The sequence below is a fragment of the Balaenoptera acutorostrata genome, chromosome 15 (assembly GCF_949987535.1).
Source record: "Balaenoptera acutorostrata chromosome 15, mBalAcu1.1, whole genome shotgun sequence".
NCBI classification, from domain to species: domain Eukaryota; kingdom Metazoa; phylum Chordata; class Mammalia; order Artiodactyla; family Balaenopteridae; genus Balaenoptera; species Balaenoptera acutorostrata.
Genome location: NC_080078.1, coordinates 1,759,535 through 1,776,346, shown reverse-complemented (window position 1 = coordinate 1,776,346; position 16,812 = coordinate 1,759,535). Strand labels below are relative to the sequence as shown.

General features: G+C 64.6%; 1 protein-coding gene and 1 long non-coding RNA gene across 2 annotated transcripts; both read right to left on the bottom strand.

Annotated features, from left to right (window-relative positions):
* Positions 1-22: 22 nt before the first annotated feature.
* On the bottom strand, positions 23-5,554 carry LOC103002362 (uncharacterized). Its single transcript, XR_450363.2, has 3 exons — positions 3,127-5,554; positions 2,101-2,280; positions 23-1,033 (listed from the first exon to the last, which is right to left on the bottom strand). It is a non-coding gene; the product is annotated as an uncharacterized LOC103002362 (long non-coding RNA).
* Positions 5,555-5,557: 3 nt separating this feature from the next.
* LFNG (LFNG O-fucosylpeptide 3-beta-N-acetylglucosaminyltransferase) lies at positions 5,558-14,209 on the bottom strand. Its single transcript, XM_007174653.2, has 8 exons — positions 13,682-14,209; positions 9,152-9,200; positions 8,527-8,626; positions 8,271-8,424; positions 8,076-8,161; positions 7,493-7,658; positions 6,868-6,953; positions 5,558-6,686 (listed from the first exon to the last, which is right to left on the bottom strand). Exons 1-8 carry the CDS (start codon positions 14,108-14,110, stop codon positions 6,620-6,622), a joined length of 1,137 nt encoding a protein of 378 aa, XP_007174715.2. The 5' UTR covers positions 14,111-14,209; the 3' UTR covers positions 5,558-6,619.
* Positions 14,210-16,812: the final 2,603 nt, after the last annotated feature.

Here is a 16,812-nt window from a genome sequence, read left to right as displayed (position 1 = left end):
GTTTTAAAATAAACAAATTTTAAAAAACAGGCCTCTTTTCCTGAGTTGTTTTGGCTCCCGCCCAAGTCTGTGGGCAGGGCGGCCACGTGCCGGGAGCCGCTAGGGCCTGGGCGACCCGGGTGGGCGGAGTCTCGCGGGAGAGGGGGCCTGACGGGGCGGGGCCTGGTGGGCGGGGCGGGGCGTCAGGTGTGCAGAGCGGCTGGCGCTGGGAGCGGTGGTCTCGACGGCGTGAAAGCCTCATTTGCAGTCTGGGCTTGCGCTGGAGGGGCCTGAGGAGACGCGGATTGCTGTGAGGAGGGCCCTTCTCCGGCCAGCAGGAGAGGTGACAGACCTGGCCCCGGGCAGGGCTGTTGGAGCGGGGCAGGGAGGCCAAATGGGAGGATGGTGTGTCTCCAGGAAGAACATCTCCTGCGTCCCCACTGTAACCCGAGGCGGGGTTCCCGGTGCTTCCCCGGGCGCCTCGCCGCCCACTGGCCTCGCCGGAGTCCTTACCAGTGGTCTGAGCAGCAACCCAACCCCCGCCCGCCGAGGCAGGATCACTCTTGTTCTCATTTGAGAATCGGGCTGGGGAAGGCGCCGTGTCGTCCGAGGCCACATAACCCAGCACATCACCCTGGGTGGCAGGCGACATACCGCCCACCTCACAGGGAGACCCTTAGGACCCGTGGAACTGGGGGAGGCACGTTTGCCCAGGAGAGTGTTTGTCTCGCATGCCAGGTGCGCAGGTGGGCGAGGGAACTGCGAGGCCCCGTGGAAGACACCAGGCTCCCGTGGCATTGCTGGCGCCGAGGTTCCTGGCTCTCGGCACCATGAGTGCCTGGGCTGACGGGGGCACAGGGCGGAGCTTCTGCCTCCAGCGCACACCAGCAGCCTGGTCCAGTGGTTTCCGTTCTGACTGGCTTCTGGGGAAGGGGGCCCAGGATGCATGAGCTCTGATGGGGGGATAAGCACCCAGGAGTCGGGGCATCTGGGGCTCCGTGCTTCTGCGGTGCCGTGTGGGGACAGCAAGCACTGTGTCTCCTCTTAGGTTTAGCTGCCAAGCAGAAAAATCGTGCTATAGCTGGAGGGGGCGTGGCCCAGAGAAGTGTGTGTGTGTGTGTGTGTGTGTGTGTGTGTGTGTGTGAAGGCTGATGGTAATGGTCCCGTAGGCAGAGGAAATGGCTGCAGCAGGGAAGACGAAGAGTTCGTTGGGGGAGTGATGTTCCCGAGTCACCAGGAGGGGCTGGGACCTAGGTCACAGTGGAGGGGCTGGCCACAAACAGGACTGCGGTCCCTCCTGCTGGCCCGGGGATGAGAGCATATGGGCAGCTTGGGGCTCGTGTGGCAGAAGGTCTTATGAAGTAGAGAGGAGGCTGGAGAGGAAGTGGGGTGCCGTGGGAGAGCCAGGGGCAGGGGCCGTGGGCCTCCCCAAGGGCCCCTGAGGCGCTTGGTCTGGAACTCAGGTGAGACTCACCAGGCGGGAAGGCGGTCCCTCCAGCCACCCAGGTGTGGGTAGTGAGCAGGCAGAGGGCCGGATGCAGCAGGTCAGAGACTACAGGCTTGGCCAAGAGAAGATGTGGAAGCGAGAGAGGCCGAGGGAGGTGAAGGCGACTTCAAGGGCATGATTGGACACTGGGATTTCAGCCAGGGGAGGACAAGCCCTTGAGGGGTGAGGGATCTGGGGTCCAGTGGGGGTCAGGAAATCGGAGGGAGTGAGCTGGACAGACAGGAGGTGGAGGCAGAGTGGAATGCCACGGGGTAGGCAAAGTGGGAGGAGTGACTGTGGAGTGGCGACCAAGGCGGGGGCGGGGCAGGTTGTTGGGGGAGGGGATGCCAAGGGTGTGGGAAGGGTCACTGATACCAAGACACCAGGAGCAGTGTGGGAGAGAGTGGCCCCCAGGACGAGGGGGCCTGTGGATACCCACATGGGGGAAGGGGCAGCAGATGTTGTGATCCTGTTGGGGGAGGGGGCAAGGGGCCGGGGAGAAGGGTCTGCAAGTGGCCGCAGGAGCATCTCCAGGAGTGAGGTGCGAGGACTGCAGATGCCCGGCAGGGGGCGCTGAGTCCTCGGAGGACGAGAAACTAAGGGCAGGGCCGGACGGACCCTGTTGGAAGACCCACCTGGAGTCCTAGATGGGCTGGGGCGGCCCAGGAATCTGCATTCCCAGCAAGTTCCCAGTGACCACCGGCTGCTGATCTAGGGCTCAGCTGTGACTACCACGTTCAAACAGGAAGTGAGCGATCACTCGGCAAGGATCTGGGGATTTCACTGGGATGAGCCATGAGGAGATGCGACCAGCCCTGCATCAGAGCCAGGGGACAGGACAGTGACATGGGTGGCCTGGGGTGGCCTGCAGCAGCCGGCTCAAGCTTGCCTCTTGACATCACACATACCGCACCAACAAAATATTGGTAATAACCAATAGATTCCAAATATTGGTAATATACCAACTATTGGTAATAACCAAAGATTCATGATGTGAACTTTTAAGAGCAGGCAAGGGTCTGCAGAGACGGTCTCCCCTCCCTGTCACTCGGGGGCTGCACCGTTGGGGGTCCCGGGAAAGGTGGATTCGGGTTGGGAGAGGAACCACCAGCTCTGGCCACCAGGCGGCGTCCAAGGACTATGGTGGGTTATACATGGGGGGGTGGGCCCCAGAGGCCTGGGCAGGGGCAGTAGGGGACATATGCAGGGGGAAGCAGCCACAGCTCTGAGCCCCCAGATTCAGCAACCTCCAGGGGCCAAGACGAGGAGCCCCCTGGGCCCTGGGCCCCTCCTAGCGATGGACCAAGTGCCTTCTGTGTGCCCAGCCCTAGCCTCAGAAAGGACTTGGGGAAGGGGTCACCTCCAAGAACCTTTGGCAAGGTTGGGCCTGGGTTGGCAGCAGGACCGGCCAGTTGGTCGGGCAGACAAAAAGATGGGGCTGGCACTGGTTTCCCACCGCCCCCCCTCCCACCTCCGCTCTGACCCCAGATCCAGAGAGGGCAGGACTGGCTGAAGCCTCCGGCAGGGTCAGGCCTCTCGAACCACGGATGGAGCCTATGGAAAGCTCCACGGTGGTTGGAACAGGTGGAGGAGGGTCGTGGAGACCGAAGTCTGTAGGCCGTCCTGTCTCCCAGCCCCCCAGGCATCCTGCCAAGTCCCACCTCTGCACCTTTGCCCAGGCTGTGCCGAGACCTGCAACGTCTTCCTCTCCCCACTCTGCTTCCTACTGCAGCTCAGACGTGCCTCTTCAGGGGAAGTTGGCTGTGATGGCCCAGCTGAAGGGAAGCCTGTTTAAAGTGAGCAGGGAGGGGCCCCATCCTGGCACCCCTCTCAGCCCCTCCAAGACCTAGCTCAGCCTCTGCTCTGGCCAGCTACCCCGGCACTCACCCGCCGGCAGCAGCGAAGCTCGGGGGCGGCGGGGGGAGCGCCCAGCAGCCCCAGTGGTTGCGGTTTTACTTGTTATTTTTGAAAGCCCGCAAGTGGTGGGCAGTTTGGGAGGGCCAGAGTGGGGGATACGGAGCCCCTCGAGCCAGCCAGGACCCTCCCCAACCAGCCACTAGCCCAGCGTGTGGTTGAGGGGCGCTGATGCCACCAGAGCGTGGGGCATGGCCGCCCACAGTCGTGCCTGCAGGAGAAGGGAGGTCACCTCTTCTGCTCTGTGACTCATCTTCGGGGGAGGGAGAGCCCCCCCCCCCCGCACACCCCTGAGGGCGGCGGATGGAAGACATCAGGCTGCCCGGTTCCTGTAAGGCCTCCTGGACCTGCTTCCCCTTCTGAGGAGAGAGAACTTCCCTCCTCCCTCAGCTTCTTGTGTAAGAGGAAAGGGCCGAGGTGCTGCTAGTCTGTGCCCCTCTGCGACCCCTGCAGGCCCAGAGCACCGGGGACTCAGCGGCACTTACATTTATCCCCCTTTCTCAGGTGGAGGTCGAGGCTCCAGGAGGGGCGGGGCTTGCCCCCCAACCCTGGGCTCCTCTGCTCTGCTGTCCCCCTGCTCGGTGCCCCCAACCCACGCAGGGACAGTTTGGACCAGCTGTGACCTACCGATGGCCCCAACTCTGATGCAGACTCCACCTGCCCCGGCCACACCTGTGCCCCGGGGTCCCGCCAGCTCTGTGCAGAGGCGATGCCAGCTGCTGGAGGAGGGGCGCTGGGGCCCGGGCTCCACGCTCTGCCAGGGCAGAGGCTCCTGTGACTCACGCTGGCAGGAAGGAGGCCCATGGCCTCTGCCCACAGGTGGCAGCAGTGCTGCTGTGACCCCCTCTCCCCTGCCATGCCCCCACCCAGCCTGGCACACAGTGGGTGCTGAGGGGAGTCTGGGGGTGTCCCCCAGACAGGGGTCAGTGTGATGGTGAGGGGCCCTCTCTCCCTCCCACTGTCCCAATCACTGCCACACCCCCAGGGCAGCTGCTCTGGAAACCGCGCTGCTGACTCGGCCATGCAAGGCCCAGCTGGGGTCAGGCCCTGGCCAGTTGCTCCCCAGGACAGGGCAGGCACCAGTACGGGCTGTGAGGAAGGGGCCCTCTTCAGCCTGTTGGGGGCGCTGAGTATGTGACTGGACCGGGAGGGGCTGGCATTCTGCCCCCAGCTCAGGGGTGGGAAGGGAGACGCTCTTCAAACCACTCTGTCTGCTTTCTGATGTGTTGACAGGGCTAAGCGTGGAGCAGTGGGGAGCGAGAAGGTCATAGGGAACAAGGAGCCCCAGGTCCTAGCAAGTATCCACGGGGGGTGGGGCTGGGGCAGCTGGAGGCCGGGAGGGGGGAGGGGAGGGGAGGGGGAGGTGCGTGGGGGAGGGAGGTGCGGGGGGAGGGGGTGTGTGTGTGTCCGGGCTCAGTTTGAGGAAGAGGAACTGAGGGCTGCCCCAGGCTGCCTGGGAGGGTGGGAGGAGGGGATTCCCCAGCTGAGGCCAGAGCAGTCCCTCCCCGCTCCTGCCATCACAAAGCCTTGATTTGAGGAAGGGCCAGAGGAGCTGCCTTCTGTAGAAAACAGGGCAGGGACCTGTCCAGGGTGAACAGCGTGGGGGGGCGGTGAGGCCAGGATCCAAGGTCAGCCTGATATCGGAGTTTGAGCTCTTCACCAGCCCAGCTGCCTGACCTTGGGCATCACATCACCTGCTCTGAGCCTCAGTCTCCCCATCTGCAAAATGGGGCAAGAATGTGGCCTCTGTGGGCTTGTGACAGAGATGAAGCTGGGTAAGGAGATCCCAGGTCAAGCCACAGCCGGCCCCTGTTCTCCTGAAGGGAGGGCTGGACTCCCTGGCAGCTGTCCAGGGACAGGCCAGCACAGACCAGGGCTACAGAGTCTTAGAGCTGCTTGTCGGAGTGAGACCTGTACATCCAGAGATCTCCCCCTATGTCCGAGGGTGCCCTGGGCTGGTCATGCCTCTCAGGTACCTGGAAGTTGCTATTTAGATCCCAAGTTCCCTTCCCACAATAGTTGGCTTGGGGGTCTCTACACACCTCCCCGACACGAGTGCAAACAAGCCCCCAGCCCCCCTGGTGCAGCTTCCATGAAACTGCAGCTCAGGCCCAACTTCCAGCCAAGACCAGGATGCCCAGGTTGCCCCAAAGAGCATCTTTATTCGCAGCAAAGGACGTCACCATAGCAACACACTTCAATTCCCTGAGAACTTTTCCCTTATCATTCACTTTCCTAGCTATGTCTTTGCAGAAGGAAAAACAGAAGACAAAACACACCTCACTGGTCAGGTGCGCCAAGCTGGGCTGGTAGGAGACAGGTTCTATGCAGGAGGTGGGCAGGGAGAGGCCAGATACCACGACATATAAATACACAGAGTGTTAGACATTTCCATCAGCCTTAACAACAAAGATTATCCCAAGTTTGGCTTCTGCTTTTTCTGATCCACAGAAAAGATAAAATAGCACCCTCCCCAACCCCCCGAAAACACAGACAAAAACACCCTACTTTGTACCCACCCCCTTTCGAAAAACAAGCACAGTAAAAAATACTGTCACAATATTTACAGACACACCCACTATGGGCGACTTTCTCTCTACTTCGGAGAGGAGATAAGAGCCTCAGCTGACTCCCCGTCACAAAGGGAAGATGGCCAAGAGAGCGGGGAAGACCCCTGCCCGAGGCGGCGCTGCACGTCACCCAGCGGCAAGGCCACGGGGGCTGCTGTTACTTGGAGCCACGGCACCCAGGTACCCAGGCCAGAGCTCAGTGGGAGGAGGGGACTCGGGCCACACCCCCCAAACCCAGCTTCCTCGCAGCACTGAGCATGGTGAGTTGTCCTGGGGGCTCTGAGGAGGAGCCAGGATCCCAGGGGGCAGGCGCCCGCAGCGCTGGGCCTGCGCTCAGCGGGAAGGGAAAGGCACCTGCACATCGCTGCAGAGCAGCCTCTGGCCCCCATGCTGCCCAAAGACCCCAGAATAATAATAAACCGGCCCTCAGAGTGACCTCTGACTTACAAATCCTTCTGGGGTGGAGCACGGAAAGACAGACGGGCGGTGCCGTGCCTGCTCCTCGGCAGAGCAGAGCTGCCCAGCAGTCTGCCACACGGGTGGGCACACAGTACACACACACGCACAGCCCTGGGGGAGCCTCGAATGCCAAGGCCAGGGCGGCACAACAGGGGTCCCCGGGCCCTTTGGATACCAGGGGTGCCCGGGGACAGGGTTTCAGCCGTAGCTGCTAGAAGATGGCAGTGTGGGGACACCAGGGTGTGTCCGGGTACAGGTGGCAGTGGATGGAGCGGAACCTGTGGGGACAGAGTGGGGGGCTGGTCCGTGTGGGGTGCGGGTACTGAGCTCACAGCACCGGGGGCCCTCTTCCACCCAAGCAGGCTCCTGGGGGTACTCTTTCGTCATGCTGCTTAGCTGCAGCAGACCCCAAGGGACCCTAGGTGAGCCCCGCCCCCATCTGGGCCGCAGTTTCCTCACCTGGATGGGTCGGCCTCCACTGAGAAGGGCCCCTTAATGTGGACAGCATTGCGCTTGTTTTCAAACATGCCGTAGCTCAAGGTCACCTGCAGGGGGAGGGACAGAGTGACGCTGGGAGGGGTGCCAATGCCACCCCACCCTGCCCCTGCCCGAGGCTGGCACGTGTGGCTCGGCATGAGGGAGCAGCCTTGCCTCCTGCCCGCCCTTGGACCGAGAAGGAAGGCCCGTGAGCCACATTGCACCACACCCCACCGGCTCTGCACCCCCAGGAGCCAAGTCCAAGGGGGGCTTCAGCTGGGGCTGGTGGTGCTGCCAGCCGTGTCCAGAGACTATCTGCTGGCACAGAGAAGACCCGAAAGGCACAGGGTTGGCATCCCACTGAAGACAGAGGCGGGAAGGATGGACAGCAGGACTTAAGTGGGGGCCGCGCCGGTGGGGGGATGGGGGTGTCTGGGAGGCAACCAACAGCAGGGCCTTTCGTGACCTATTTAACACAGCGACCCACCCCCACCCCCCGGCCCTCCTCCCCCACCCCACTTCGTTCCTCCCTCCCACCTGCCCCTCCCCTCCTCTCCCAGCCGCTCTCCTCTGTCCCCATCCCTTCCCGGGCTGCTAGGCAGCGCACCTGCTCGTGGAGCTCGGAGGTGGGGACCTGCTGCAGGTTCTCCAGGTGGGAGTGGAAGAGCCCGCTGCGGATGAGGGGCACGCCCAGCAGAGCCTCCACGATGTAGCCGATGGTGCAGTCGTCCGGCAGCCGGATCCGCTCGGCCGTGCTCATGAAGTGGCCTCCGCTGTGGGAGGGCCGGAGGGCCGGAGTGAGCCGGGGCGGGAGCTGGGCAGGACCCCACCAGGCAGAGCGTCACCCCGGCCAGGCCCAAGAAGGAGGTGCACATGCCCAGCGGGACAGGGCGCAGCCCAGCCCGTGCCCCTGACGGGCTCTCCCGCTGGCAGCTCCCCCCGCTCCCTGAGCCCAGGACAGCCCCCTCCTCCGTACCAGCCAGATGATTCTCTGGGAGTTGGGGGTTGCCGGACGCGGGAAGGGGTCCTGACCACCCTGGTGGCTGGCGGGCAGTGGAGGGGCGACTCACCCTGCCAGTACACGTGAGGTTGGGGACACGGGTGCTGGGAAGAGGAGTCAAGCCAGGCCCCCAGTGGGGGGACCTTGGGATCTGGGGCAGCCTCGCCTGTGCCCCAAGGCACTCACTCACCTGGCCCAAGGGCTCATCTTCAGGGCCAGCCCTCGGCTGATGCAGAAGCCAGCCCCGCCGGTGGCAAACCAGAAGTGGACGGGGCGCTGCGGGAGGGGGCACGTGGTGAGACTCCCAGACCCTCCCCCCCAGGCTGCAGGGACACCTCCCGCCTCCGCCCCGCTCAGCGCAGGCCTGTGTGGACGCGACACTCACCACCTTGCTCTCGCTGACCCTCTCCGTGGCCTGGATGGGCCTGTCCAGGCTGGGCTTGCCCAGGTAGATGTCCTGCGTGTGCGGGTAGCTGGCCAGCAGCCGCAGCAAGGCCCGCACGTTCACGTAGTTGTCGTCGTCCACGTGGCAGAACCACCTGGGGCGAGGCAGGGCGTCAGGGCGGCCCGCGGGGGGCACTGCCAGGGCAGGAGCCCGAGGAGGGCGCGCTCCCGGGCCCCGGCCGAAGGCCAGCACTCACTTCCTCCCCGATTCGATGAAGCGGTCATACTCCACGGCCATCTTGCAGGACAGCGCCTGGCGGCTGTGGGCAGCCGAGCAGTTGGTATTGACCACGTTGCCTGCGGACAAGGGGAGGGGCTGTGAGTGGGTCCAGGGTGGCTCAGCGAGGGCGGCCCGGCCCGGGGTCACACAGCAGGCCCCGTGAGAGCAGAGCAAGAGAGGGTGGGCGGCAGTCTGTCTCGGGGCGCCCTGGGTTCAAGCCGTGGCTGCAGTGGCCTCCCCCTCAACCCCTCCCTCGAGCAGGACCCAGGCCCAGTGATCTCACCCCCCCCAGCCCAACCCCCTCCTGGGGGCCCCGCCCCGCCCCGCCCCCGCCCCGCCCCCTGCCCCGCCCCTGCCCATTCAGGCGGCTTTTTCCCAGCACCAGCCACCTGTTGCCGCCACACCAGCTCAAAGGGCCCCGGGCGCTGAAAGGGCCTCATTTGCATGAGAATTGGGCGGGGGGGGGCGAGTGGTGGGGCGGAGCTTTGAGCAAACCCCTTGAGTAAACTGCCCTCCCAGGCCCGTGGCCTCGGTGACCTCTCCAGAGGGGAGGGTTTCCTCTGGGCGGGAGCCCCCCTTGCCTCCCCACGTCCAGGGCTCACCCGTGCGCCTGGCCAGGGCTTCATCTTCCCCGTCTGTGAAAATGTACGTCTGCAGGGAGAAATACGGCCTTGAACAGGCAGCCCTGTGCCCCGGCCCCCGGCCACCGTGGGGTCCAGGGCTGGGCACCCTGCGGCTTCACAGGGATCCTTCAGTCACGCCCATGCCCCACCTTTGAGCCTCAATTTCCCCACATGCAGAGTGGGGCTCAAGTGCCTACCCTGAGTGGAAGTGGGCTGGGGGCCCAGGAAGACCCCACCCCACCCCCTACCTCGACAGCTGGGCCCAAGGTCAGCCGGCAGCTGCGCCGGCACGAGCCAGGTGCGGTGCCCCGCCCACCCGCCAGGTAACCGGCTCCCGGCCCGCCCTGCACACCTGGCAGGGCACACACCCTTATTGACACAGTGCCCAGCCTGTGGGAGGGGCGGAGGGGGGGACCGGCGGAGGAGGTCGGCTTTGGGAAGCCAAGTCTCAATCAGTCGGGGACAAAGGCCTCTGCTGGGCGGCCGCCAAGCACAGGCGGACAAAGGGCCCGGAGAGAGGGTGAATCACCAGGCATTGTCCGCCAGCTTTGTCCTGGGCCGCGCTGTGAGGGGAACTCGGCCGCGTTAAGCGGGAGTGGCCGCACAGCCCATTACCATACAGCTGGCCTGGTTAACTGGGCCGGGCTGGGCACAAGGTCCGGCAGGCTGGGGTGTGGCCCCAGCCCAGCAGTCCTCCGGGCTGGGCCCGCAACACCGGGGCCCCCCTCGCACCCCTGGCTGCGCGACCAGCCAGCGGAGCCGGTCACCTTCTCCGAGCCAAAGCAGCCTCCAGGGTTCTAAGGGGACACGGTCCGCGGGGTCGAGGCGGGAAACCTCACGTGCCCCAGCGCAGGGACCAGCGCCCCCAGCAACCGGGCAGCCCCGCCTGCTGCTCGCCTTGCTCAAGGCGGCATCAGGGCTCCACCTGCGCCAGCACAGGGCCACCCCTGCCAGGATCGCTCCGCGGAAGGGGGGGGCCGACGGGGAGGGGCCAGGAGCTGCCAGCGCCCGCCTGGGCCCGTCGGCACACGGGGAGGAATGTTCCTTTTCCTCTGCCCGGCCCGCCCAGCGCGTGCCGCCCAGCACACCCAGGCGCGGCTGAGTGCAGAGCGCAGGCCCGGTGGAGGGTGCCGGGAGCACAGGCAGCCGGAGATCCCCCCACCTCCGTGCCCACCAGGCCTCGGTTTCCTTCTGTGTACAAACGGGTGCAAGGGAGGGGCCGGCGTGTGCAGGCCTGGCATACAGCACGAACCCAGCGACCTGGGGGACTCGCCTGCGGTGCCCACCCTCAACTGGCAGCCCCAGCTCCTTGCCCAGCCTGAGCCCAGACCTGGGCACACTCTCAGTGAGGCCACAAGCTGGCTGGGCCTAGAGAGAGCTAAGGGGGGTGGCACGCTCCTTCTACACCGTCTCCACGCACGCACCCCCTCCTTCCAGAGCAGACACCCCAGGGCGGCCCGCACGCACAGACTCGCATCCAGCCCCCCCAGCATCTCAGCCCAGGAATGCCGTGGGAGGACGAGGCCGGCCCGTGCAGACGCCGTTGCCGCCACTGGATTAAAAGGAAAATGCTTTCTTAATGAGATCAAGGGAGGCCTGTTCTCCCGCGCGCTTGGTGGTGCCCTAAAAACCCAGCCCAAGGCTACGGAGATTAAAGTCACCTTTGTTCAGAGGGGAGTGCTTGGAGGCGTGGGGTGTGGGGTGTGCGGGTGCCGGGCCTCCGGTCTCCCCACATCAGAGCAATCAGGAGGGGAGGGGACGGGCTGCCCGGCCGCGGGCCTCACCCACTGCTCAGAGCCTCAGTTTCCGCCCTCTGTGCAATGGGCGGAACCAGAGCTCACGGGTGCCCAGAGCAGAGTGCCCCGACGCCTTCTCTTCTTTCATCTCCCTAACGGCCCTGGGAGGAGGGCACCACTACGACCCGAGTGTACAAGTGGGGAAACTGAGGCCCAGAGAGGGGCAGCCCCCAGTCTGCAGTCACACCCCGGGGCAGAGGCGGTGCTGGTCCACCCCAGCCATGCCTTCCAGGGACCAAGACACCCCCCCTACCCCGCCCAGACCCCTCCCCACTTCCCCGAAAACGACAGGGCTGGAGGAGGAAGAGCAGGGCAGCGAGGGCCGCAGGGCTGGCTGTGGGGGGGGGGGACACCCACAGGAAGCGGCATTGTTCCTGGAGCTGCGATTCAAAGAAACACAGGATGCCAAGCTCTCCCCCCAACAATTGTGGCTGCCGCGGTGGCAGCCGCTGCAGCCTGGCCCACTCCGGGAGGGATGGGGGAGGAAAGTGTGGGCCAAAGGCCCAGCCCCTCATCCTGGACTTGAAGGCCCGTCACAGTGTGGTCTCTATTGACCACCCCCACCCAAGTCACTCCAGTTGCGGGAAGTTTCTTGCACACCCCCCATGCTTGTGCTCAAGATGCCCAGTTGCCCTTTCAGGGCATTTTCTTCTCTCAGTCTAGCTCAAATGGTACCTCCTCCAGGAAGTCCCTCCCTCCCCAACACGGGTCAGATGCCCACTTGCAGCTCACACAGCCTCTCTGGGTTTCCCCCGCTGCGGCCCTGACTTCCTTGAGTCTTCCCCCATCAGACTGGGTCTGAATCACCCCTCACAGGGCTGGGAAAGGAGGTCTCTCTGTTGAAACAGTTTCAAGGACCCCTCCCCCACAGGACACCGTAAGAGGGGTTCCTGCTTGCTGTGACACATGAACCGATTGTTGGGGACAGATTTGGCCTCTCCTGGGTGGGGGCCCTGGGGTGAGAAGGAAACCCAAGTGGCCCCTCAACGGGGAGCAAAGGGTCCAGGGGAGGGACTGCCTCCACCCCGACTCTGAGTACTCCCTGGGCTCATTCCCTACATCTCTAGGCTTTGCCAGTCCTCTTTTACGACACCCTACTGGAAGGGCAATGCTTTCCCTGTTTCAGAGATGAGGAGACTGAGGGTCAGAGAGGCCCTTGGTCTTGCCCAAGGTCACCTAGCTTGGCTGGGACTGGTACCTGAGACCCCCCTGACCATATTCCCTCTGCTGGAGAAAGCCCCCAAAGTCCAAGACGAGGGGTGCTCAGAGCTGGTGGCAGCCCAGAGGGGGCTGAACACTGCCAAAGGTCACACAGCAGGGAGGCAGAGTCCTGGGGGATGGTGCCCGGCTCAGGGGTGGTGCCCCACAAGGGCTGTCACTCAGGGATGTGGGGGACCCCACAGGCCCTCATCGCCAGGCAACCTGAGTGGCCAGCACGCCGGCGGCGGTTCCCATGGAGCACATAGCTGCACACAAGAGGCCGGACGCCTTTCTCCACTGGAGAAAGGGGCTTTGTTACCTTGCCCAAGCGGCCGGCGTGAGAGCCGCCCGGCGCTGGGAATCCTAACGGCCCAGCAGCCAAACAAAACCCGCAGCCCCCGCTGCCCCCTCCTGCTGGCCTGCTGAGCCCCTGGGAAAGGGACGCTGTGTTCCCAGGAGGCTGCCATGGGGTTCCCAGGGCCCCCTCCCCATGCTTGGACCAGATAGGACCCTGCCCCCCCAGGTCCCATCAGGACCCCACCAGGGCCCTGCCCCAAAACAGGGCTCAGCCAGGCCAGAAGGCCACCCCTCCCAGACCTCGAGGGCTGAAACAGGGAGGAAGTGGTGTGGGCTCTTCTCTGAGCCCCCAGCCTGGTCAAGGGTCCTTCACCCTCATCCCAGATACCCAGTTTGTCCCTTGAGTTTCCCAGCTCAGGGATATCCCCCCACCCCACACCCCCGCAGCGCTCACGTTCTGCCCTCGTCCTGCCCCAACCCAGCCGTCCTGCTGCAGCCTGGAGGGAGATTTTCAAAGTGGGGTGTGTCTTTATTATGTGTGTGGAGGAAGTCGATGCTCGGCTAGGATGTACCGAGCACAAGGTGCCAGGCTCCAGAGACTTCTGCACTGTGGAGAGAGGACCGCCGCGCAGACTCTGAAACCCCGTGCTCTCTTTCTTTTGAGATGTACTCCCCAGGGCCCACTAACGCCCACCCCCAACTTCAGAATATTTTCTACAGTGACTTGTCCCATTGCAAAGACTGGGATGGGGATGGGACTGGCCCTGTGCCCGGGGGTCCTAACCCCCACTTCACCTCTAAGGAAAGAGTTTTCTTCCCAGGGAGGGGTATGAGCCCAGGGTGATGCCCCACGCAGAAACTGCCTTGGGGAGGTTTGGGGACAATAATGCCCAGTTCATGAGTTCCAGTGTTGGGGGGCAAGAAGCATCACAGGGCACCAACCCCAGGCGCTGGTGGCTGGTGGAGGGTCAGTGCAGGCCACCCAGGGCCCTGGAAGTTGGCTGAGGATGGGTCCCCAGCACGCACTTCCACAACCGTATGGGGAGAGTGGCCCCACCAGGAAAACTGGGCTGGAAGGGGCTGGACTGGCGTCACTACCCCCCGATACTCCCAGTGGCTGTACAGAGATGCAGCCTGGCGCCCATCGGATGCTGCCACCAGCTGGACAAGAGGGCACCTTCTCCCCTGCCCACTTGCCCAGGCTGCGGGGGCTCACCATCTCCTTGTGGCGCGAGATCCACGTCTCCAGCAGCAAGTCGAGGCGCGCGCGGTGAAACTTTTTGGTGGTCTTGACCGCGATGAAGACGTCGTGCGGCGTGAGTGGCTCGGCCGGGGGCCGCGGATGGCCGTCTGCGGGGCGGGGGACGCTGCCGGGCGGTGGGCCCGCGTCTCTACGAGAGCGGGTCAGCAGGCTGAAGTACTCGGACAGACTGTGCACCTCGCGGACTAGCGCCCCGGTTGCCGCCGCCGCCTCCAGCCCAGAAGCTGGGGCCGCCCCCGAGGGGCCCGCCAGGCTGCGCAGCGCGCGCCGACCGCGCTCAGCGGGCACCGGGGGCGGCGGCGGGTCGGCGGTGAGCACCAGCAGGCAGGCGAGCAGCGCGCCCGCCAGCGCCAGCAGCAGGCGGCGGCCGCAGCGCTTGATCATGGTGGGGTGGCGGCCGCGCGGTGCGCCAAGCCCCGCGCGCCCTGCCCGGTGCGCCCTGCCCCTCACTCCGGCGCCGAGGATCTCGGGTCCCGCGGCAGGTCCAGCAGTGCACCGCCCGCGCCCCGCGCTCTTAAACCTCCCCAGCATGGCTCCGCCCCTCTGAGGGCGGGGCCCTCCGTGAGGCCCCGCCTTCAGCACGAGCTCACTGGCTCCCGGGCCCTGGGGCGGGGCCTCTCCAGGTTGCCCCAGATGCTCGGCAGAGCCCACGTGGGGCCGCGGCGGGGGTCTGGGAACTGCCGAGCGGGCGTCGTGGGCTCCCGCCCCCGGTCCGCACGTGCACGCCCCGCCCCGCCCCGCCCGGATCGCCCCCGCGGGCAGCGGGGCGGCGTGGGGATGTGGGCTCGCCCCGCCCCAGTGGCCCTGAGGGGGAAACCCAGGCTGGCCAGCGCCGGCCGGAGCTATACCCGGCGTCTGACATGCGGAGGGGCGCGCCCTTGGCGCTGTAACGGGGATTCTGGGACAGGGACTTCGGGCTCAATCGTCCCGCGGGGGACGTCCTTCCTTCCTCGCTCCACACTTCCCCTCCCGAGCCCGGCTTCCTGCCCTAGGGACGGCGCAGGCCTTGTAACAGGGCTGCTGCCTGGGTGGACCTGACCGCTCGGTCCAGAGTACCCTTTATTAATATCGAGGAGGTGCTTAGCCACCTGAGCCACAGGTAGGGACACGAGGTTCCAGCGAGAAAGCACCTTACGAAATTCCATTCCTAGCCCCCGAGCTAATTTCCTCGTCTCTGCCCAACGTCAGAGGGCAGAGGATTGGTTCCCCGAAATCCTCGGGCGCCCCGTGGCGCCCCGAGAAGTAACCGAGATCGCCCCTCCCCGCGCGAGATGAAAGGCCGCCTTCTGTCCCATTTGGTCCCTCTGCTCTCGGGCCAGATGTGGCCCAGCTGTGCCCCCGCCCCGCCTCCCCGGCACACGGCGGCTCCCACCCCCCGGCCCTTCCCACGGGCTGGGCCAGCCCACCGCACGAGCAGGGGCGGCAGGAATGTGCGCCGACAGCCTGGGTTGAGGGTTAGGGACCAGGGCCGAGGAAGTGGCCAAGGGCTCCCCGTGGCGAAATCAAAGTCTGAGTCGCCCGCCCGCAGCATCTTCCGGAAGCGCGGCTAGGGGCGGCTCTCCGCTTGGCTGCCTCCTTCCCCTCCCTCCTCAGTTCCTCCGAATCCCCTCCTAAGAAGGCCCTAGGCGACCACCGCGGCTAAACTGGTCCCCCCTTAGCGCTCACTCTGCCCGCGGGCCCGTTTTCTTCATAGCGCTTACCTCTGCTCGATGGCATCCCTTCATGGTCCCTTTCCCTCCACCGGAATGTCAACCGCGGAGAACAGGGCCTGGAACGTAGTAGGTGCTCTATAAAGATTTATTGTGTAAATGTCTGGCCCGGGTTCCAGACTCTCGCCTGGCCCATTTGTTCTTAGGGCCCTGGGGCCCTACCCCTTGCCCCTCTGGGATGGGGTGCGGTGGAGGATGGGAGTTCCCAGGCCTCTTCCTGTACCCACCCCCAAGGTAATTAGCAGGCACCACCTCAGGCAGGCAGATGCCTGAGCAGATGGTGCTAGCTGTGCCCAAGTGACAGGACTCCCATGGAGTCACCTCCTGCCATAAACCCCTCCCCCATCAGCCAGAGCCCAGCCTTGGAGCCTCTAGTCAGCTGGAGAGGTGGGGGTGGGCAGGGGGGAAATGGACCCGATGGCAGGGTGGGCCACCCCCAAACAGTCAGCTGAGCCCCAGCACAGCTCCAGCCTCCTGTCTGAAGGGTCTCTGTGCCCCATGTCCCTCGCCCCACCACTGATGCTTATCTATCCCATTCCTGGGCTGTTTTGAGAGGGTGCCTCCTTCACGGCCTTCCTCTCTCCCCTGGACCTCTTGAGCAGCCTCCACCCTGGTCTCCCTGCCCCCAGTCTACCTGCTCTTTTGATTCTCTGCTCAGAAACCACACAGCTTAATCAGACCCCCATGCCCCTGACACACACACACACTCACAGGTCAAAATCTTTGATGGTTTCCCATGGCCCCTGAGTTCAAGTCCTAGCCTGGTGTCCACATACCTCCCAAATGGGTCCCAGCTCCATTTCTTGCTACTCCCTGCAATGCCTCCCCATTCTCTAACAGCCCCCAAACCGTCAAGCCCCCAAATCTTTGCATGAACTGTGCCCTGTACCTGGGATTCCGTCAGTGGCACCCATATTAAGTGGTACCCACTAGGTGCTGAGCATTCTGCAAGAGGTAGGAGGGACAGCAGCATGAAGCCATGCCACCCCATACTCCCACCTGATGAGGTCCTGTGAGCCAACCCCTCCATGGCCCCGACCCAAGGGGCGGGACCCCCTGCTCCGCACCCCAGAGCATCCCTGCTTTCTCCGACTCGTGCTCCCCGGTTCATGCTACAGAGTCCTGGCTGCTGTGCCTTTGACACACCAGACAGCAGACGTGATGTGCCCATTGTACAGAAAGCAAGTTGAGGCTCAAGAAGCACTGCTGCATTGTACTCGGGGAGCAAGGAGGAGGAGCAACTGTAGAGAGGGGCAGTGGCCCAGCCTGGCAGGGGCACGGTGTAGAGGCCAGCAGGGGGTTTTCTGCACCTCTCTGCAGCCAGGCTTGGTGGGAGTGGGGGGACCTGGGTGTGAGTTCCTGTCTGGGAACAGCAGG